At 38.0% G+C, this 23,958-nt stretch overlaps 1 protein-coding gene across 1 annotated transcript in view; it reads left to right on the top strand.

Annotated features, from left to right (window-relative positions):
- Positions 1-23,958, top strand: part of eif2b3 (eukaryotic translation initiation factor 2B, subunit 3 gamma) — a 39,391-nt gene that overhangs the window by 7,874 nt on the left and 7,559 nt on the right. The window contains exons 4-10 of the mRNA XM_082172693.1: positions 7,326-7,485; positions 7,764-7,875; positions 16,944-17,033; positions 19,204-19,337; positions 19,454-19,644; positions 19,797-19,859; positions 21,693-21,841. Of these exons, the coding sequence (XP_082028819.1) occupies positions 7,326-7,485; positions 7,764-7,875; positions 16,944-17,033; positions 19,204-19,337; positions 19,454-19,644; positions 19,797-19,859; positions 21,693-21,841 (899 nt within the window). The remainder of the gene's footprint in view (positions 1-7,325; positions 7,486-7,763; positions 7,876-16,943; positions 17,034-19,203; positions 19,338-19,453; positions 19,645-19,796; positions 19,860-21,692; positions 21,842-23,958) is intronic.

Below are 23,958 nucleotides of genomic sequence, written 5' to 3'. Positions count from 1 at the left end.
TAGGCTAGTAACCAGTAGGCTGTAGGATCAAACCCCACAAGGGGCGATCCATGAGCTTTCAGCACTGTACTCTTTATAATAAGTACAGTGGAGAATAAATGTCTGAGACCACATTTAAAATCAGAAATTTCCATTTAAATCTGGAAGTTTTTGGATTTAGATTTTTTTTTTTTTTTAGATGAAGCATTTACAATAAAATGAAGCAGAAATACTTGGACAGTTGATGTGACATTATTTTAACTTTCATTGCAACACTAAATTATTTAAATGGATTAATTTCAGTTACACACAAAAGTTTGGGGTCAGTAAGATTTTTCTTTTGTTGAAAGAAGTTTATGCTTGCCAATGCTGCATTTATTTGAAATATTCTTAGAATTTAAACAAACTGTTTTCTATTTAATGTATTTTAATATGTTATTGTATGTAATATGTAACTTGTTCCAGCAATGGCAAAGCTGAATTTTCAGCATCATTACTCCATTCCTAAGTGTCGCATGATCCTTCATAAATCATTCTAATATGCTGATTTGGTACTCAAGAAACAGTTCTTTTTATTAGTTGTGCTGCTTAATATTTTTGTGGAAATCATGATACTTTTTTTCAGGGATCAAAATGGAAATCTTTTGTGACATTATTAATTATTTGTTGTTGCTTTTGATCAATTTAATTCATCCTTGCTGAATAAAAGTATTAATATCTTTTAAAAAATCTTTCTGACCCAAAACTTTTTAATAGGATTGTTAGTACATTGGGAAGTACATTTTTTTTTTTATTGATCAATTATTGACTCTATTATCTCAATATGCCTAAATTACATGATGAAATTTTGAAAGAAATATGAAAATAAATATTTCCTTAGACTGTTACATCACAGTTTCAGTATCAGTCTAAATCTGTCAAATTCTTTCAGAAATAAAAATATTTAATATATAAAAAAGTTTTTTTTTTTTTAGCACAGATACTTAATTTAATCCAAGGAATCCATGGCAACCTTAAAAAAAGGTCTTTCTTTTATCAGTTTCAAATTGTGAACTTTTGACCAAATTGTCATGTTGATATTATAATTTGTAATGAAAGTAGGTGTATTAAATTAGAAAAATACAAAATAAAAGTTTTGCACCCCACTATATACTGAAATCACTTTGGATAGAAGCAGCTGCTAAAAGAGTACTTTCTTTCTTGGGTCAAAATATTGTGTCTATCAGATGCATTATTTGTGCATTTGTTCATTTGCATCATACCTTTGCGCATAAAACTTACGAAAGTGTAAAATATCTGAGAGTGGGATGTCTTAAACATGTGTGAACGCTCATCACAGGGGATTAACTCTCAATAAATATCAATGCGGTGGAAAGGGAATGTTGAGGAGGAGGGCTTGCTGGTGCACGCTAACAGCACAGATGCGTTTATTTCTAATCCTAGAGAGAAATGAGAGATTAAAAGCATTGAGTTGCAGAGCCCTCCAGTGCACGAACAGCCCCACTACGTGTTGAGAGATGAGCGCTGGCAATAGGGGCCCTAAATCCCCGTTTATTGTATGGCGTAAACACATAGTCTACTCCCTTGCTTCAGCAAACACCACGGACATAATGGAAGTATCTGACAGAGTGCCCGACTCTTAAAGCTCTCTTTCATTAGCCTGTGTTTGAGTTCATTCTGATGCATTGAGTCAATGTTTGTACAGAAACTGAATAATCTTCGTGTTGTGTAGCGTTCTGCCTGCTTTTGTTAGTAATAAGGCTCCAAGTTCACTGGGATCAAGTCATTCCCGATCGACTTGTGTACTAATTTTTCCTGAAAAATGAACGTATACATCTTTGTTTGCACCAGGTGGTCTGGAAAAAGTAAATCTGAATGGCACTGCTTTATTTTTGGCTTTTCATGATGATGATTTTTATGTACAAGTAATATTTGTGTATGCCATTGAATTAAACCAAGACTTATAGTGTCCTCAGTTGCACTCGACTTGACAGACTTGATAGTGTGTATCGGGGTTTTTTTCAGTTGAACAACTTTGTCAAAATGTTTACATTTTATCATGTTTTTTTAATGTTCTCAGTGTTGAATAGCTCTGTCTGTCTGTCTGTGAAATTTGCAATGTAAATGTTTGTATTCAATACAACTTAACACAGTCATGACAGCCAATTGTAAGCTTAACAACAAGTGTCTTTAATGGCAGACGAGTGTGAGTCGCATTTCTCCTTCCCTTCCTTTTTATTCCCTCTTATCCTGTCCTCCTCTCTCCACCCTCTTTTTCCCGTCTCTTCCTCTGCTCTCCTCTTGGGTGGTCTCACCTGGCTGGCCCAGGGGGCAGCCAAGCAGAACTGGAAGTGTCTGTGGGTGGCCTGACCTCCCTGTGCCTCTCCTCCAGTGCAGTGCAGTGCAGTGCAGAACCACGGCCTACTGAAAGGCCCAGCGTCAGCAGCAGTGGCGCTCAGATGATCCAACAGCTGACGCCCACTCCAGACCTTCACAGGCTCTGCGACTAAGACAGGCCGCTGATCCAGCCTTCCTACACTGCTCCCCTCCCGGTGGCCAAGAGGGCACGGCCGTTGTCAGGCCTCAGGCATTTGGCCACTTGTCGAGTCCCCTCAAAAATAGAAACCCCGGCTATGAAATGTTAAGTGGTTAGAGCTGCAGCAACAGATCGATTTACTTGGGTGGTTTACGATGGGTGGGCTGGCATTAGTCGCATTTTTTGCGTTTCATCCCCGTACATTCCTGGTTGACTGTGAAGTCATTGTAAATTTTTGAATGTTTTGGCGATAGCCATTTATGTGGTTGCTTTGCCTTTCAGTCCCAGAGTAAATAAAAGAAACACAGAGCGGAGTACACATTTCCAGACATTGCCTGCCCATTGGCTATTTTGAACCACAGCAGTGACCAGTCTTAAAGGGGTTATTTCACACAAAAATTAAAAATACATGTTGTCATTTAATCAGCCTCATTCATGTTGTTCCAAACTGGTATGTCTCTTATTTTCTGTGGGATGCAAAAGATGATTTTTCTTTTCTTTTTTTCATACAATGAAAGTCAGTGGAATCCAGTGTTTTTTTTGGACCCCAGTGTCTTTCAATATATGAGGAAAAATAATATAATCGTTCTTCAAAATATCTTCTGTAAAAGAACGAAAGTCATACAAGTTTGAAACAACATGAATGTGAATAATTTACAGAATTGTTGTTTTTGTGTGATCTATCCCTTTAATTCAGTGAAATTAAAAACTGGTAACTGGGAAACATGGAAAACTTTGTAAAATATGTGTACAATTTTTCCATTTTGTTCTAAATCTGGAATATGGGGGAGGGATTTTTGCTTTTTAGGATCAACAAAATCTCACATTTGCCACCATTTGATCTTTGTTTTGGTCAAACAGGTGGTTTGTTCCCTTTACGCAACACTTTATTATTTTTTTGGCTGAGCAAAACTTTTCTTTATTGGGTGGACATTTTTGGCCACCTGAGCAAAAACATGTTTTTTTTGTTTTTTTTTACCAGACCTGTACAACACACGTTTACACAAAAAGTGGTTACATCATGCAATTGTAAGTTTTAACTTACAGTTTTAATGTACTATTTCTATTTGATTTGTCCCTTGATGTAACTTAGTGATATTAAATAAATTTTTTTAAAACAAGCAGTTAATTCAGAAGTCACTAAATAAAGCACATTAACCAAGAAATTCTTTGAAAAAACGTAAAAAATCTCATGCATATCAGGTAAATTCTTTCTATTGTAATATAATAGAGTATAAAACAAAATAAGCAGTTACAATGAGATGGTTTGGGACAACCATAATGTGTTTTTGTACGGTCATTTATTGGCAACAGACAGAATTCTCAGAGCCATTATTTACAACACCATGATTTTGGGAAACCTGGATATATATGGTAGCCCAATTTTAAAAGTGCGATTTTATAGACCTCTAAAACGTGTGTAATCAAATTACTCCATGGGCATTTTTATAATGAATATAGATGTTTCTTCCTTTTAGTACTTTAAAAAAAGATCTGTATGCTAAATTCGTAACCAGTTAACTACAAACAACTGGAAAATCATGAGGCCTTTGAAAATTGTAGTGGACAATAGGGGCCTTGGAGTCAAAATGGTGGAAGTCTCTCAGCGGCTTTTAGCAAGGACAGAGTACCCGCTATATTATTATCTTTTTGCCAGCAGACTCTCCTCTGTTTGTTTGCCAAACAGTTTTTTTTTTAAAAGGGGGGTTCCCAGAGGTTTGAGATGTAGCGTGCCATCATGTCAACCTTTCTCGCTCGCTGTGACAGCCATAAACACTTAAAATAGGGAAGAAGAATTGATGTATTGACTCTTTTTTTTTTTTTTTTTTTTTTTTTTTATCAAAAAAGTTACATAGTGTACCTAAAATTTAAATGAAAATGCAAAATGTAAAAATAAAAACCAATTCAGTGTATTAAAAAAATCTATGTCTCAATGATACTAAAAATAACACTGGCTTGAGAACCACTGTGATAGCCATTGCTGAAAAGCACAGCCCCTCGGGTCTGATTACTTTAATTAAACGCCGGCAACAGTATTATTATATGCTCAATATAAATAATTAGAATAAACAATTCTTCTGCCAAGTTATGTAGTTCATTAGTCTAACTGCAGACAGTTTACGGTTGCCAAACAATGTAGTAATTTAAGTAGATGGGTGATCAGAGGTCTGCGTGTATCAGCTGTTGTAAAACTGCTTTGAATGTGCTTTGATATTCTATATGGACATCTTTTCTGACAATAGCTGAAGTCTGAAGCATCTCAGATTTTCTCTCCAAATTAGTGCAGAATATGTATGTAAACATTAGTGCGGAATGTGTGTGGCTCTGGTTTTGCTGTGGATTTGTGAGGTTTTAAATGTGCATTAGCTTGAAGTCATTCTGGGTTTGCAGTGGTCAATGGGAAGGGATTGTTCTCCTTCCTCAGTAGCACAGTTAGCTCATTCTAAACGGACAGCGCTGTGCACCCTGTTATCTTTTGAGCATGTGTGCTCCGGTGGCTCCTGGGCCTTCTGCCCTAGGGCCAGAACAAGAGAACCGGAACTGTATCGGAGCGGAGCGTCACGGCAGGGCCTCTCCCTGGGCCTCCCCAATGAGGCATGCAGCTCTCCCTGAGCCAGGCACGCTTTAACGGGCTGTTCCCCACTCCCGCTCCCATGTTTATTTATCCACAGGCCTGAGATGGACAGACCAGATGGGAACCAGACAACTCAAACAGAAACAATGGCAAAGGCGAGCAGGATTTATCACTAGGTTCCCCTCCATGCCTGCACTCACTCATACACGCACTTAGGCACACATGTGCACACGCAAACTGAGGCAGAGCACAGTGCTTATTCCAGTGACTGGGTCTCTCGTTTTCTCACGTCATTCTCATATCATATTTGAAACTTTTCTTTTGTTGCGCTGACCATCACCATGAGTCTTTACACAAGAAGTTGGCTGCCTTAGTCCATGGAAATGTCTGTTTGGTCTGAAGCATTGCGACAGTGTTTTGCATTGGCAAGAACCTCTTACATTTTCTTTAAAATATGTGAAAACCTGATTGTTGTTGTAATGAATCAGCCAGTTTTAAGAGAACAGCATAACATTAAGTAGTCAGTAGTATGTTTGGCTAAAATAGCATGAAATAGCCTGAAAAGTGGACCTTGAAATATTGACCTAAGCCATGGCAAGATAAACCTAACATGATGTTAATGTGCTGATGGTGGTCTATTTAGTTGAAACCGACCCAAACCGGCTATAAAAATAACTTTACTAAGCTTATTTTAACATCGCAGCGCAAGTTGTGCTCCAGGATCGCTGGCACTTTTTTGAATTCTTTGACCATGCTATATACGTATGTATGTTTTTATTTTCTGTGAATTTAAGTCAAGTCAAGTTTATTTGTATAGCGCTTTTCACAATACAGATTGTATCAAAGCAGCTTAACAGTATTAAATTAAAATAATACAACAAAGCTTGTTTCAAGAGGAATTTATTGATTGATAAAATTAAATTAAATATCCCCAAAATATCCCAAAATAGAATTTACACATGTATTTAATTAATTACTGTACTTTTAAGACTCCTGTATGTAAATGGCCTCTGGTTTGATCGACTAATCTGCCGGGGCGGCAGTGGCTCAGTGGTTCATGTAGATTGTCTACAAACCGAAAGGTTGGTGGTTCAATCCCCGGTTCCACCTCGACCAAGTGTCGAGGTGTCCATGAGCAAGACACCTAACCCCAGCTGCTCTCGACGAGCTGGATGGCGCCTTGCATGGCTGACACCGCCGTCGGTGTGTGAATGAGTGAGTGAATGGGTGAATGTGAGGCTATGTAAAGGGCTTTGGTGGCCATAGGTCTGTGAAAGCGCTATATAAATGCAGTCCATTTACCATTTAATCTCTGTACTTGCATTATTCACACTGTCATTTAAAGGTGAACTAAGTAACTTTTTTTACCTTAACTGAACAGCTTCGGAGTCATTGGAATGGTTATATTACTTATTTCGGGTTGAATGGTGGTCGTTTCGCACCCCCCTGGTGCCCGTGAGCGGAAAATACGCACTTGCAACTTTGAGCCGACGGGCCGCCGGCCGCTGCGTCAGGAACTATCGCGTGATATCAGGTCTCGCGATGTAAACAATTGCTTTACGGCCAAAAGAAATCTGCTAAAATGCTGTCATTATTGCGCTCCCTCACGCTGTCCGAACCCGAATGAAGAAGACGTTTTAAAGAACGTCCCATCTGCTTTGATGTCGTTGATCTATAGCCTCTGGTGTCTGAGAATCAACAACGAGTTTTTACAACAGTGTTGTCAAATATCTATTCCGAAGCTGTGGGGGGAGCTCTAGAGAGAAACCTGCGAGCAAAAAGCGAGAATACAGCAAAGAAGTCCCGAAGCTACTGAGTGCTGCTTTAACTTTTATTCAATTTTTCTGAAGATGAAATTGCTATTAATATAAATGTTGGTGGTCAAATGTCATGACGATTAATGAATGACCAGTTTGGGCTGAACTGACCTGGTGTGGAAGCTTTATGTTGTGATCGAGTATGTCTGTATAGTATATTGAACTCTTTTATGCTGTTTTTCAGTGACCGTAGCAAATACTTGGAAAAAATTGCCCACTGCCACAAAAGAACAACATTTTTATTCAAGTATTTATACCCAACTGATGATTTAAAACCCTGAAAGTAATCATTCTAATTATGTGTAGAGAACATAACGTCCTTCCAGTGGACATTATAATCAAATTGTGGGTGGAAAATCTGGATTGTTCTGTCTTGATTCTGGTTTAAATAGGATTTGTCTCTTTTTCTCTCCCACAGACTGACATCTTGGTGGTGAGCTGTGATTTGATAACGGATGTTGCCCTGCATGAGGTTGTGGACCTCTTTCGTGCACACAACGCTACCCTGTCGATGCTCATGAGCAAAGTCCATGAATTCACAGAGACTGTCCCTGGCCAAAAGGGCAAGAAGAAAGGAGGTACTATCACTTATACACATGTGATTGACAAGGAAAAAGATGGTGTGGTTTTGAACGAGTGTTGTTGTTGCACTGTTTCCAAACTACTATTTAGTGACCGTTTCCTCTTTCAAACTGAAAATGCATCCCAATGGCCTGTATAATCTTGCATTCCTGCAGATCTTTCGGGTTGTTGACTGGGCATGTGTCTTAAGCCAAAATACAGTTTGACTATACTATATCTCGCAGTAGTATTTTACGAGTTCGTTATGACAGATTGAAATTGTGCTCTGTGGCAGGAGAACAGAGGGACTTTGTGGGTGTGGACGTCACAGGGAAACGGCTTCTGTTCATGGCCAATGAGGCAGACCTGGAAGAAGGCCTTGTTCTCCGGAAGTCCATCATGCGCAAGTAAGTGTCAACATCACTTCAGGGCTGCGTTTAAGTCCACTTTTTTATGCCCTTCCCTCCGTCTCGTTCACTCAATTATACGTCATTGCTTGCGTTGCACGAGTGCCCACTTCTGGCGGATTCCTTGCTATGGGTTGAAATGGAACGCCCTAAGCCCTTGATAACTTGCAATTCGCAATGGAGCTGATTTATTATTAAAAAATTTTCATTGTTAATTTGTTTTATGCAGCATTCTAAAGCCCTTATGTATGCTTGAGCTGTTGGAAAAAATTACACAAATGAAAAAGATAATACTATGTAAAAACAGTGTAAAAACGGTAGCTACAAGTAAAATGTCAAAATAACTCCAATATCATACACTAGAGTTGTGTGGGATGGTGGTAAATTAAGCACGATCTGCTGTGACGTCACAGTTGTGTTGCATTGTGGTTTGGATCTGCCTGAAGTGTATATGGTGAATAAACTCTCTCCCTCTGTCAAAATCAGGCTGTCGAGGCTCGAGGGTTTGTCAAAATAAACGTATCTTGCCCATTTGACAAAGTTGAATGCATTTCAAAATGGCGGCGGAGATTCCCCTGAGGGGAATTGCTAAGGGATGTTTGCGACTGTATGTATAAAAGTGGAGTTAAACGCATTGGGATTGGTTCGTAAGATCGGACAAATTTATTGACTACCGAATCGAGTCATAGAATGTGATTATCGGCCGATCGATTGGAGTATCACGATTAAAAAAAAAATTATATAATTCTTTTCTTTAAAAAAAAAAATCCAATATGTTCATAATCGGAGCAATTTGAGATATTAATCTAGCCTTCTAATAAAAAATGCCCATTAATGTACAATACTTTGGACTTGTTGTGCTGCGGAAATGCGTTAGGGCATTTTGTTGTCTGGTTGGGTTTACTTTTCATGCTGAAAATTTACTTGGTCTGTCTAAATACAATTTAAAACTGCTACCCTCAGAGAGGTGCCGCTTTCTCAAGCGGCCTCACGGGACGATGACCTGCTGTTTTTGCTGCTGGCTAATAAAACTAGGGCCTCCTCCACACTGGCCTGTCATAAGTGCTGCCTGTCAACCCTGCTTTAGCAGGCGGCAGCCTTTCTTAACTGTTGATCCAATCCTTCTTTCCTGCCTTTCTGTCCTGTGTTTCTTTCACGGTTTCTCTTTTCTTTGGATTTTCTTTGTGTCTGAGGTTTTAGAGCTGTGTGTATTATTTCCCAGACCTATGGGGAAATATTAGACTTTTTTTGTTTTATTTTTATTAGACTTCTATCTAATGATTATTTAATGTATTAATATTTAATTTAGTTTTCTCATCTGTGGATGTTTTATTCATGTTTAAGTGCAGATATATTCTCATATTTTAAGATAGTATAATTTAATAGCTTATTGTAAGGCTGTAAGCTTACGCTGCTGTTTTGAACCAATAATCGGAACAAAAAAGCAGCTGGAGGATGTGCATAATTCAAGTATTTTTCTGACTCCATTAAAGTTGTTAAATGTCTTCATTAGAACTGATTGGAAAGCTTAGGATTTAACCTTAATTTTTAGATAATGAAAGTTACAATCACAACTAGGAATGATTTTAGTTCTAGGAACCAAGCTAAACATGATCATGTATTTCTGCTCAGCAACACTGGACATCAACCACACGGCATACGCTAATAACTTTCCATATACTGTCTACTTTCTTTGTATATCAGTTCCATCTAATATATTAGACAGGACAGTTGGACAGATCGTAAACTAATGAACACGGAGAATGCGAGCACTGTTTGTTTGCTCAGGGTCTGGCGTTCTCAGTGCCCTCAAAATAAAAGTCTGCCGCGCCATAAAAATAAAAGTCACTGCAACGAGCGCGGCCTACGTCACTTCAAAGTTCCTACTGGCGGTGCGAATGCAACAGGAAAATGTTCCTAGGGGAACCATTAGTTCGCTCACCCTGGTGGCTAGTTCCTAGAACTAAGTTCCTAGAACTATCTGCTGTGAAAGCCCCTATTATCAGTGATAAAGGAAAGATTCTCTAAGCCTTTAAAGGAACACGGCGACTTTTAGGGACTTTAGCTTATTCACCGTATCCCCCAGAGTTAGATAAGTCCATACATACCCTTTTCACCTCGGTGCGTGCCGTAACTCTGTCTGACGCATCCACCGCTAGCCTAGCTTAGCACAAAGACTGGAGGTAAACGGCTCCAGCTAGCATACTGCTCCCAATAAGTGACAAAATAACGCCAACATTTTCCTATTTACATGTTGCGATTTGTATAGTCACAGCGTGTACAAATAACAAGGTCACATGAGACACAGCCATCTTCTAACCGTATACATACTGGGAACTATATTCTCAGAAGGCGAAGCACTGCTACTTGGGCGGAGTGATTTGCCAGTATGTATACGGGTAGAAGATGGCTGTGTCTCATGTGACCTTGTTATTTGTACACACTGTGACTATAAAAATCACAACATGTAAATAGGAAAATGTTGGCGTTATTTTGTCACTTATTGGGAGCAGTAGGCTAGCTGGAGCCGTTTACCTCCAGTCTTTGTGCTAAGCTAGGCTAGCGGTGGGTGCGTCAGACAGAGTTACGGCACGCACAGAGATGAAAAGGGTATGTATGGACTTATCTAACTCTGGGGGATACGGTGAATAAGCTAAAGTCCCTAAAAGTCGGTGTGTTCCTTTAAAGCAGGCATTGATCATTAACATATTCTCCTCAATGCATGTTTAATAATTGTACCCAAGTACATATCTCTAATAAGTTCACTGCCATTCAGTTCAGTTTATAAGCTGTAAGATGAGAAAACAAATGTGTCCTGTGAAGCAAATGGTTAACATGTGTCTTTGAGGTGTAAATGACTCAGTCTCCCCAGACAGAACCATCCTGTACCTGGAGTGTCCCAGCAAGTCCTCAATAGGCAAATTGATGAATCCCTTGCACTAGATAGGCATAAGCATACTGTGATGATGAAGGCCATTGTGCCATGTTTTATTCACATGCATACCTTTAAATGGAATTTTTTTAAATCTATTTTAATCTATTTTTTATACATTTTTCTTGTGATGGCAAAGCTGATTTTTTTTTAGCAGCCATTACTCCAGTCTTCAGTGTCAAATGATCCTTCAGAAATCATTCTAATATGCTGATTTGGTCCTCAAGGAACATTTTACATTCTTATTTTCAATGTTGAAAATAGCTCAATTTATGCCACTGATATGACTAGAGACTTATTTTAGATAACTAAAATAAGTCTCTAGTCCCCCCCCCCCCCCATCTTTCCTTCCTGCCTTTTTAATGTTTTAATGTTATCTGATGCTGTCATTTCAGTGTTTAAGACCTGATGTTGGCAAGGCTCCTCAGATTGTCAGCACCTTGCGTGGGGCCTGTACTTTGGGCCTGTTCCTGGTTGTTGGGGTGATCAGGGGTCTGGGAGTAGGAGAACTGTAGGGCTCTGCATGCGGCTGTTTTGGGAGCTCATAAATAATTTGCCACTGTAAATCTTGTCTAGTAATAGAAGGGTTGCAGCAGCTGTTAGCATGTTGTACGTTGAGAGGGAGACTAAACACTCTGCCTGATCTGACGTTAAGTAATGTATTGTTCCAGTCTAATGCACTTATATTCTCATAATATAAGCAGATATTAAAAGTATAATCATTAAAAAATTATTTGAGTCAAATCTTACCCCAAAAACAAAAGAAAGAAACAAGAAATTATATTTTATTAAAAATAAAGCTATACGCTTATTTAAACCATTTACTGTAGTACAGTGGAAAAAGTGTACTGTGGAAAAGTGAGAATCTAATAAAAAATATCCATTGGCAATTACAAAAAAATAGTGCATAGTTGTTTTGACAATAATGTCAGAATTTAAAAAGTGCACCCAAAATTTAAATGACCCTGAATGACTTTCGTTTTGTCCTGTGGAACACAAAATAATATAATTTGTAAATTTTTCTTTTGTTTTTCCACAGAAGAAAGTAAGTCATATTTATAAGTTTCAGGTTTGAAAAACATGTGCGAGAGTAAATGATGACAGAATTTTTTATCATAGGATGAACTATCCCCTTACATTTTTTACTTCTACCTTGTTTGAAGTATCTCAGAAGTTTGTTTAAAGATGTGATGTTGACCAGGGTTGCCAACTTCGGTTGCCTGGCTGGATTGAACTGGAGCTGGTGCAATCTTTAGGACTCCCATCCTGAGGTAGAAACAGGGAAGCAAAAAGAGAAGTATTAGCGTAGTTGCTGTCATAGCATTTTAGGCAAAAGATGATTGTGTGATGATTGTACTTTTTTAAATCATATAATTGTAGCAAGTTAATGAAGCATTATGTGAATGATTAGCTAAATAGATGCGTCTTTAAACTAGGTTTAATATAGATGTATGCCAAACTGTTGCAAAATGGAAATATGCACATAATTGTGATGTAAGTTAAGCGCTGAGGAAAACTTATTTTGATTGCTTTAAACTGTAAAAGCACCCTTTCGTCACTTGACATGTTAAATGGCTCAAATGAAACTTATGAATACAAGTCCCTTTAAAGTTGAAGACAAATGGGGTCATGATCTTTTCTCAGTGTGGTTTGCTCTGTGGCATCGACCATTTTTAAATGCATCTTATCTTACAAGCGTGTTTTTCACTTCTGTAAGTTGCGTCACTCACAGAAGTTATTCATGCCACAGCGCACATATTCACCTAATCCATAACAAAATTCAGAAACAATTCAGAAATAATGTCTCATGCCAAATGCATGAGAGTTGGCAACTTTGCAATGACCGACAGATTTCTAGCATTATATCATCATAAGAGACAGCAACAGTGTTGAAGTACATCTTAGTGGTGGTCCTTTTGTGTTTCTAGGATTGAAGAAATGTGAGAGAAAAAACATTTTGGATATCGGTTTCGCCATCTTTATGTGGTCTAGTAGCAAAACAGAGCGAAACTGTGACATTTGTTGGTACTGGAATAGATTTTTACAGATTCCAGTCTCATACATCTTGCTTTATTTTCAACCTCATATTGTTTACAGGTGAGGTCTTTTTCTCTGTGAGACAATTACAGTGTTGTTTAGTATTATTTAATTTATTTATTGATTAACTTTAGTCATTTTAGTACTTTTTAGTTAGTTACCAAGGCAATATTTGGGCAAAAGTAAAAAAAAAAAAAAAAAAAAATACTATTTTTATTTCATATTATTTCAATTCATTTTAAGTTGTTTTAGAATTAGTTTTAGTTATCAATAACAAAACTGGACTGTTGTGGCCCAGAGCCCATCACGTTATGATCTGATCAGATTATATTAAGTGCCACATATACACACAGACTTTCTAATGTATTTGCACAATTGTGGTAACAATGTATTAGATGCTCACAGGACACACTCACATACGTGACAAAGTGGTAGTGCTCAGTTTGTGAAATGGTGGTCACAACTCTTGGTTCCCTATTTTCTAGCACTAACTTGCTGTAGCCCACTAGATTTAAACTTTCCAATTGTCAGAAATCTAGAAAGAATAGATCGGACAGGAAACATGTATGTATCTTAGTCTGGCAGCCAGAAAGAAGCAGTAAACTTCCTCGGACAGCTCACTGAAAAGGCATGTTAACATTGCTGCTCCTTTTGCTTTGTTAAAGCTGCTAGTGTTTAATAGTGTTTAACATTGTGCGCAATCCAGCTCTTCCTCCTAAACACGCTGCTCAAACATTACACTCTCCAGACTGGCTGAGGATGTTTGAAAGTAAGGTGTGAGCCATATGTCCTGTGCTAAGATTTACCAACCCGTCAAATCCAGACTCAGCTGTTGTCTTTCTCCTCCAATGTTAGTCTGTTAGTTATTTAACCTGCCGATTCAGACGAGCGATCGCAGAACAAAGGCCTCGCGTCTTGCGTTTATCTAGGTCTGGATAAATTTGCTCAGGCTCCATCGACGGCACACCGTGTAACGTATGACCTCACTGTGCTGTAACGCAGATTTTTGTGCTGGGCTTTATAGTAAGTAGTAAGCCATTAAAACTAATAGTGTGAGTCACTCACAGTCCTGGAGGCCTTTCCCAGGTTTTTGTCATCCTTGTCAGCTTGAGGAGGAAGCAGACAGCGAGGGAAATTTATTGATGGAACGTTTGGTTTTAGAGAAGAGTTTTACCTTAGTGGAGCATTACGCTATATGACATTTCATGAAAATTGCTTCAAGATTACAATTAAGCAGATTTGTTTTTGTCTCTATTAGTCACACAGTGAGCAGACTGTAAATAATAGGGAAAAGTGGGGGAAACTGGTTTGCAGAATGTTGCGAGCTGGATTCGAACTTGTGGCACCTATACAATCACTATGGGTCAACGTTTTTTGACCCATAGTGGTTCTCAACCTTATTGACTCAAAGGCCCCTCTTTGTAGAACACAATATTTGAAGCTCCTCCTTCATATATACGCCAAAATATTTCTGATATTTCTGCTGCAATTGACAACTGTAAAAAAAAAAACATGTTGAATTAATTCATGTGGTTAATATAATATATTAAATCAATTAACCATGATTAATTGTGTGATTCGAGAAGTTATGTATTTCAGAAAGTAGTTATTGTGGGAAATTAAAAAGAAATGTGATTAGAAGTTTACATCTTCATTTTATGCATTTATTTTTATCATTTTAATTTAGATTAGAGTTGGATATTTTTAATATATTAATAATAATGTATTCATTTAAATTCTTTGAAATGATCCCGAGGCCTCCTAGTGTGCCCCGGCCCCCTGGTTGAGAACCACTGCCATAGGATTTCATTGAAGGTCTTGTGCTGTATCTTTGGTTCTAAATATCTTGAAGCGAGTAGTTTGATTGAAAAGTTATTCCTAGTTGTTTGCACTGTGAGCCTTGTATTGTCTGCACTCCATAAACAGCACCTGTTGCTCGTCATTTGGCAGTCTTGCCTTCTTCCTGACCCTCTGTTCCCCTCTCTTTAACAATCATTCCTCATTCAAAACCACTAGGATCTGTATCCGTTACTCATCATTCCTTCATTCGGCCCATCATTTTCTCTGATTCACTCATTCTCCTGCCCGCAGGTGCCAGACCATGATGTCACATGTTGGGTGTTCCCATAAATCAGCGTGTCATGCCTTTGTTCATTCCTCACCTCCTTTGGATCTCTCCCTGCTGTCTGCGTGTGTGAGCCTAGCACATTGGTACCATATGTAGCCGAAAACATCTGAACGTTCCTCAGTCTCCGCACGCACTTTTCCTGCTTTTCAGGAATCGAGCCACTGCTGGCTAATGGAACGACTTAGTGTCATCATAATTTATTTTGAATGTATCCACACGCATACATGCTCTGATTTACACATGGCGAGTCTGTTTTTGAGATTTGAGTAAACACTGCAGCGTTTCAGGCTCTCAGTGTGTCATCCGCTGGAGGGAAACAGTAAAGCTCTTGAGACGAGATGGTTCTCTTACGTTCTCGCTTCGTAAATGTCACGGGGGGGGTGGGAGGGTCCTCCTGTTCTGTGTTTACAGCAGGTCGCCCGGCATATAGCCTGCATGTGTAGCTGGAAGGGTGGGAGTGGAGTTTAAAGGTGTGATACCGCAAGTGATAATGCTTCTCTTTTGCAATTTACTTTTTTTTTTTTTTTTTTTTAAACACTACCGTTTTACCGTTTTAATGTTTTAGATCTGTAAGATTTAAAAAAAAAAGTTTTTTAAAAGAAGTCTCTTCTGCTCACCAACGCTGCATTTATTTGATCCAAAATACAGCCGAAACAATTTAAAATAACAAATTAAAATGTAATTTATTCCTGTGTTGGCAAAGCTGAATTTTCAGCAGCCATTGCTCCAATCTTCAGTGTCACATGATCCTTAAGAAATCATTCTAATATGCTGATTTGGTGCTCAAGAAACATTTATTATTATTATTATTATTATAAATGTTAAAATCAGTTGTGTAAAACATTTTCTCAGTATTCTTTTATGAAAATAGAAAAGCTTTTGTAAAATTATAAATCAATGTCTTTACTGTCACTTTTGATCAATTTAATGCATCCTTGCTGAATAAAAGTATTAATTTCTTTCATTATCATTATTTTTTTGTGGCACCCACATATTTTTATTTTTTTTGCAATCGTGAACCTTTTATTTCCAGGTTCAATTAAGATATAAAATTCCAGATGTTTAAGTCTCTTTTGAACCTTGCTGTTCGTGCTTTGCACTGTGCCTTAATACATTTGAATCATCATGAATTGAGGCCATTGAGCAAAACCTTGACTCAGTAATCTTGAAGTAAAGACTATTCTCTCCAGACATATGAGTTTGTGTATGTGACTGGAAGTCCTCATGTTCATCTGACAGCTTAACTTGCATTGCTGTCTAGTCTGCTTTACCTTTAGTAACACTTCGTGTTGTCCGTCAGGATGCACTGGACTCTTTCTCCACGTGAATCGCTCTGGCCCCGGGGCAGCCATTTTGTGGGCCTCTTGTGGCACTGTGGAGGGGCTCCGGGAGCATTTTCATGTCAATGGCAGGCTATAAAACAGTCTGGGGGGTCCGTCGGTGCTCCTGACATCTCACTACTTACAAGCTGTGGAAGCAAACTTAATCCGGCTGGAGTTGCCATGGTATTTTCTTTTTTTATTATTTTTGTCTGAGATTTTATAGAGATACTACATCATTTCTTCTCTTTCATGTCACTTCACTTGTCTTTCACTTGTTATTCCTATTTTGGGGGTCATTATAGTTCTCTTATAGTGCCTCAAAGAGACCAATTAGGTTGGGAGTGAGACAGGAAAATGAAAGGCTGCATGGGACGTAAAGGCAAGCTATATAGTCTAATTATAAAACATCTGAGGAAACAAGGGTAGCAGGGTGCCTTACAATGTTTTTGTCAGAGCTGTTATGTATTTACTTTGTTTCACCATCAAGCATGTTCCACGTTTACCCTGCGTGTTATTCTGGAGGAGCCGCAGCCTCCTTCCACACATTTACTGTAATTATTTTTTATTTGCACCCCAAGATGCTAGTCTTCACTGGCCCTCCCTTTCTCTGACACACTTATTTTTTTTTTTTTTTATCTCTCTCTTTCAGACATCCCAGAATGCTCATCAAGACCGGCCTTCTAGATGCTCACCTGTACTGCCTGAAGAGATCTGTGGTAGATTTCTTAGTACACAACAAGTAAGTTAGGATTTCCTAGTTTCAAGAAGAGTTTCACAGCTTTTTGCGTGTCCTTGTTAAGTGTCACAGAAGAAGTACTGAATGGTGCGGTCATTAAAGCAAAAGGAAGATTAACAAAATCATGTTCATTTTTCCATTTAACTTTTCACTCAAATTGTTATGATAGTTTAATTTGTCTAATTGTGTGTAACATCAAAATGTGCAAAAACTGATCCGTTTTTATCCTGAAAGCTGTGTTGACAATGTGCCACCTGAAAGCACCTTCTCTGAATTTTGAATCTGACACATTACCATCTGTTAAATCTGGCTTTTCCATATTATAAACTGATGTTAGGGTGGACATAGGTCATTAAAATTGGAGTTCAATTGTATTGCGGGACTTTTAATGAAATGCAAAGAGCAATTTTGAAGGTGTGCAAGTTCTTGGTGTAGGCTAAATAATGACCAAATAAATATAATAAATAAAGTATATGTAATATGTGTTTTACGTATTAATTTACGATTAATTATAGTGAATTCCCCCTCACTATAATTAATCACTTTCATTTGAATTTGTTTTTACTGTAAAAGCCTAAATTGAAAAACAAGAATTGCTCCTTGCGCTTCATGGCAAGCATCTTATCGGCACCACTTTCACATAACCAGTCTTCTCTTCATCTAGTCGTTCCGCTGTGTCTCTAATCTTAGAGAGTGTCCCTGTGTCCTCTACAGTCCACCCCTCCATTGCTCCCATAGCTCTCCATTCATCCTTTCCAATAGCCCTCCGTTCCCCTGCCCCTCCAGTCCCCTTTGTGCTCCTGTAACTGACATTGTGAGGCCGGGCAGCCTGCTGTAAAGTGGTGCCGTGCATGGCCTCTCTTAGGTCCTCTCCCGCTCACATACTTCAGAAAAGCGTGAGGCTTCTCTCCGCTTTGACATTTTAATTCGCTCTCCCCCTGATATAAATATCATTTCATCTAATCTGCCCCCCCTCCTCTCCCCACTTTCCCTCATCAAAGTAGTTTGACTTTTTTATGCTGCCTTTTCTCTCTCTCGTTCACATTCTTTTTTTTCCCCCATCCATCCCTCCCTCCCTCCGTCTCGCTCTCTCTCTGTCGCCCTTGAGCCTGCAGTGCCATGGAGTACTAAAGGAGAAAATGGACATAGTAACTGTTGTTTCTCTCTCTGCATTCAGATGGAAATTCTAATCTTGCCTAAAAGAAAATAAAGAGAGAGAGGGAAAGAGAGAGACTGGTTTAAGGAGGTGGCGGAGATTTTGAATTGCTCCACAAGCATACATGATTTTTTTTTTTTTTTTACAATGATTCAACTCTTTATACCTTCAGGAGACCAAAAATTCAATTGTTCATTAAAATAAGAACATTCAACTTTTGCAGGGTCTGTGAATGCGGTTTAATTTTGGATTTAAGCATTGTTTATCACATTCATTAATATTAATAAATAAATAAATCATTTTCTTTTTTTAAATAATTAATATATTAAATTAATCATCCAAATTTCCTTCCATTGGAACAACTCCGCTTTTAGCTTAATGCAAAGCATACTTTGTCTTATATTGCCATACACTGCAATTTCAAAAATTTGGGGTCAGTAAGAGTCAATATTTATATTTTTAAAGAAATTAATACTTTGCTGTACTTTTAAATTTCCTCAAATAATTAGAAAAAATGCATCAGTTTTCACAAAAATATTAAGCAACACAACCATTTTCAACATTGATAATAATCATAAATGTTTCTTGTGCACTAAATCAGCATATCAGAATTATTTCTGAAGGATCATGTGACACTGAAGACTGGAGTAATGAGGCTGAAAATTCAGCTTTGCCATCACAAGAATACATTTTTAAATATATTAAAATTCTAAGCAGTTATTTTAAGTTGTAAATATATTTCACAAGATTCACAAGTTTTTACTAAATTTTTGATCAAATAAAAGACACTTCTTTAAAAAAAAATCTTATTGACCCCAAACTTTTAAATGGTAGTGACTTCTAAAGCCACCTTTTGTAATGTCTATTCAGTGCTTTACTCTTCTGCCACAGTTATGTCTTTAAATCTGTTAAATGATTAATCATAATTGCGTAAACACGACCAGAATTTGCAAAAAAAATAAAATAAAAAATAATATATACTAAACTGATTTAAATCTCCAAAAATGTTTTTTACAGGTCTGTGACTTCAATCAGAGGAGAATTAGTGCCGTATTTGGTGCGTAAGCAGTTCTCCAAGTCTTTAAACTCCCCAAATGCCACAGAGGATTCAGAGAAGAATCAAAAACAACAAGATGCTCACCACAATTTGGGTAAGCTTCCTCTTGTAATGACTCGCATTTGCACAATTCCCACTTGTCAACCCTTTTAAGTGTTAAGTGTACATAATAAACGGTGACCTTTCACAAACTCATACACGTCTTCACAGAGCTCCTCAGCACCGGTAAAGATGAGCCGCTGCTCCAACTTGCCCGGGAGAGGTCGTGTTGGAACGATCATCGTGGAGACATGAGCGAGGCCTACCATGGCGGAAAGCTACGCTGCTACGTTCACGTCATGGAGGAGGGCATGTGTTACCGTGTGAACACGCTTGCAGCTTACATAGAAGCCAATCGTGTGGTGAGTACAAGCTGAAAGAACTGTTTTAATGGCACAGTTTTCATTAAATCTGTAAATAAGTTTATTTGTCCACAGTTAAAACAGTTGTTTGAGACACTGGTTCAGGTGTAATGGCTGCATTGAATTGTGGGATGGTTTCCCTTATCCCATAGGTTCCAAAGCTATTTGAGGACCCTTCAATCCATCCGACTGCTGTGGTCACAGAACGCTCTTTGGTGAGTCCCATAGCCACGCCACTAATATGTTGGCTGTGTACAGGATTAAAAATGCATATTTTATATAATTAAAATCTATTAAAGTCACATTCTGCTTTTGGAATAGAGTGCAACAGCACCAAAAAAAAAAACTAACTTAAAAAAAAAATCTGACAAAAAGGACTGTCTACTTAACAGCTTTAGTGAGGGAAAGAACTACAATCCCATGAAGCGTTGTGAACAGCATAATCTAATTAAGAACATTGGAGAAATATAAAACTACTCATTTACAAATGTTGGTTATGAATATAAAAACAATATTTTAAAGTTTATTGCAAAATTGCATGTATGTGTATAAAATATTAGGGATGGGCATTTCAAGCAAAAATAATATTCGAAGATCGCTGGGTATTATTCGATTATTATTCGAAAATCACACCTCTCCCACACATGTACGCACACATGCATGTATAGGCTACACACCAGAGCATGTGAGCGAAGCGGAGTGGCGTGGCGCTTAAAAATAACTTAAACTTAAACTTAAGTTTCATATTTATGTTTAAATAATATAATGGTTTTTTTTTTATTTCATCTATGTTGTTTATATGAAAAGGGAACCGCATGTGATGAGTAAGATAGGATCATAAGATGCCCAATATATCGGGAGACATTTGGAGTGGGTCAGACATGATTTTGACCACTTAATTAAGTTTTGTTTTGTAGAAAACCCTTCTTGAAAATTTCGTTTTGTATAAATTGTATCTTAATTTTAATCATTGTTTCATCAACCAATTGCCTGGATTTAATAAATAAGAAGCAAATATAGCTGACAATATTATCAGGACATGGAGGCACCGGCGCGATCACTTGCATTGCACGTGAACTAGAGCTTGCCTTATAAATGAAACTCAGCATATAGGCTACTTGCCTCACAGACCTGATAAATATATCTATAGAAAGCTTGAAATGTCTACTTTTAAACAAAACAATTAATTAAGAAAAGAAAGGCTACTCTCTGGTTATAATTCGTATGAAGTGTGCATTTCTCTCTATAGGCGCGTTCACTACTGCGAAGATGGCAAGTCAGCATTGTCAACTTTATCTTTACAGCCGACACTGACACAGAAAACACTAGTTTATTAATAGACAATTAAAATGTCTCATGCATAATCATTACTTTTGCCGGTTCTTTGTGGCAAGCTTATGCATGCGCTTGATGCGGAATAGGCAATATATTACGAAAACGCTCATTATGGTTTAGTATTCTCTTCCATATATATTTAAGTAATTAAATTAAATATATTATAAATTATAAATATGCGATTAGACTAATGGCTTAAATGAACAACTACTAGTCGACTAGAAAAAAACTTTAGTCGTGCACAGGCAGCCCTACCTATTTCACATATTTTCGAACCAGCATGTCACAAAGGGCATTCTGGGTTGAGCGAGCGGAATCTTCAGAAAGGCGCTCCCCGCTCTGGATGAAATATTACCACTCTGCTCACATGCTCTGGTGTAAGACAATGTGTATCTTCTTCTGTTGTCTGAGAGTTGATTGACAGCTTTTAGATGCGTTATTGGTGATCGTGACTCATCCCTTTCATTTCCCTATATATGTATACACACACACACACACACACACACACACACACACAGATCGTCCCGGTTTTAGTCATTCGCAGTTTTTACATAGAGGCCATTCGTGGGAGTGGGCGGAGCTACAGGACTTTTTTGGTGCTTGTTTTTTTTTGTGTAGTTTTTCCACCAGGAATAGAGTTTTTACTTCCAGAACCAGGCTGTTGCACTCCATACATTACTCCTAAAATAAAGTTATGCTGTCTCTTTTATTAGGTTGGAAGTGACAGCATTATTGGGCCATCTTGTCAGATATTAGACAAGACATCAATCAAGCGTTCAAATGTTGGCACATCAACCACGATCAAGGAGAAGGTGAAAATCATCAACTCCATCATCATGAATGGAGTCACTATTGAAGAAGGGTAAGTGATTCTGACTGTTTGTGAGAATATGATGCAGAAAAGGCCTCTTTATGGGTAATTTATTTTTTAAATCAAACCCAGACAGGATGTTTAACAAAAGTAACGTTGTTTGCTTTCTTTGAATGGTAAAATGTAATAATATTTGAAAACATAGACCTACTAATAAACTAAATAAATTAAAAAAATAACTAAATTATGTTGCTGCAATAAAAATGATGTCATATACATTGCAGAGACTTCTGGGATTTTTTTTTTGAGTGAAGAGTCAATTAATTTTCCATTATCCTTATCCAGTGATCACAACTGACTGTAAGAGTAATATGGATATTAATGGGAAACTTGATTTTAAAATGAACATGATCTGAATTGCATCATTTTTATTTAAATCAATCAGACTTCAGATGGAGTCTATTCACGAGATTGGTATATCATTCTTAAATTTAGATAAAGTAAAATGTATATTGCCATTCAAAAGTTTGGGGTTGAAAAGATTCTTGTATCCAGTCTTTAGTGCCTCATGATCTTTTAGAAATCTTTCTAATATGCTGATTTGGTGTTTCAGAAACATTTCATATCATTATAAATTTAGAAAGTGGTTGTCGAATATGTAAGGGTTAATGCCCGACGAGGTGTCCATTATCAGGTATTAATGGACGACGGCGAGGCGTGAACCGTCCGACGCGCAGCGGAGGACGGTTGCCTCCGCCGAAGTCCATTAATACCTGACAATGGACACCTCGAAGGGCATTAACCCGCTTATACCATGGTCACTTACGAAAGAAAGAAATATTTAATCAATTAATAATACTTTAATGTGTTTTAGAGTAAAAATCGTGAGGGTTTTTATTTAAGTCGAGCGCACTATTTAATATCTCCCGTATACAGGCGTTGCCAAGCAACGTGGCCACAGCAACCCGACCGCAGCAGTTGATCAGTGAGTTTGAGCCAGCGCAATCATTTAGAACTGTCATGCAGTTCCTAGGTGTACATTATCACTTTTTAATGGACACCCTGCAGCCAATCAGAATCGAGTATTCACCCAGACCATGGTATAATTGATGAATAGAACAGAGTTTATTTGAAATATAATTTTACTGTCACTTTTGATTAATTTAATCCATACATGTTGAAAAAAATCAAAAATGACTGACCCCAAACATTTGAACAGTAGTGCACATAATGCACAAAGCTTTTGCAATTTAATACACCCCTGTGTTGTCCTGTACCATCCACAGTCTAGCATGACAGACAGATTGGCTATCTCCAGCATATTTAGTGGTCTGGATGAGATGTCCAGCATGTAGAAACAAAAGTTCAGATTTTGTCAGTTAGGTTAAAAGTGGGCTTGACGTAGAATTAATGCGCAGAGAGTCTGACCCGCTTCTGCCTGCGGGTGGTGTTGGGGTGGATGCTGCTGCTTTTTGTTGTGTTGAGAAAAAGCAGAAACTAGCGTTGTCAGACCCCTAAAGGTGTTCGCTGACCCTGAACAGTCCCCCCGTACAACAAATTAACAGAAAAGTGATGAATGTAGATGTAATGATTCCCAAAGAAACAAGTGTCTCGCTGCAAGTGTTACATGCTCGCGAGTAAAAGAAGCCTCAGCAAACATTCACATCTCGCTAAACCCGGCCGACTCTTGTTCAAGGGTTTTACTCGCATGCTTCTTTTCTGAGATCATAGACTTGTGAATGAACAATGGAATTTTTTCTTTGCACTCCACTTTTTTTCGCCCAAAACAATTTAGATTTAAGCTGATTTGGGTTAATGGCGATCTCACTTGCCATTGAACACAAACTGTCCCAAATCAGGACCCTGTTAGGTAGAGATAGAAGGGAAGAGCTTTGGTTAAACCACTTTTTTAACGTGGGGTGGGGGTTCTGGGAGCCAATGTGGCGGCCCTCGTGTACAAATTAGCCTGTGCATGAAGAGCATAGAGAAAGAATATAGAGAAAGATAGAGGAAGGAAAGAAAGGAACAGCAACTCTTTCAAAACATAAAAAAGTAAGAAGGGATTAGGAAATCCCTGGCATTTAAAAGCGCCACTTGCATTTTTCGGCCCTTTGTTTGCATGTAGGAGTGGTTGTTTACAAAGCTCGGGAGGTCGGGTTGATGGGGGG

This window comes from Leuciscus leuciscus (assembly GCF_965113295.1).
Source record: "Leuciscus leuciscus genome assembly, chromosome: 6".
NCBI classification, from domain to species: Eukaryota; Metazoa; Chordata; class Actinopteri; order Cypriniformes; family Leuciscidae; genus Leuciscus; species Leuciscus leuciscus.
The sequence above is the reverse complement of the archived record's forward strand: the minus strand, read 5'-3'. Positions and strand labels throughout refer to the sequence as shown.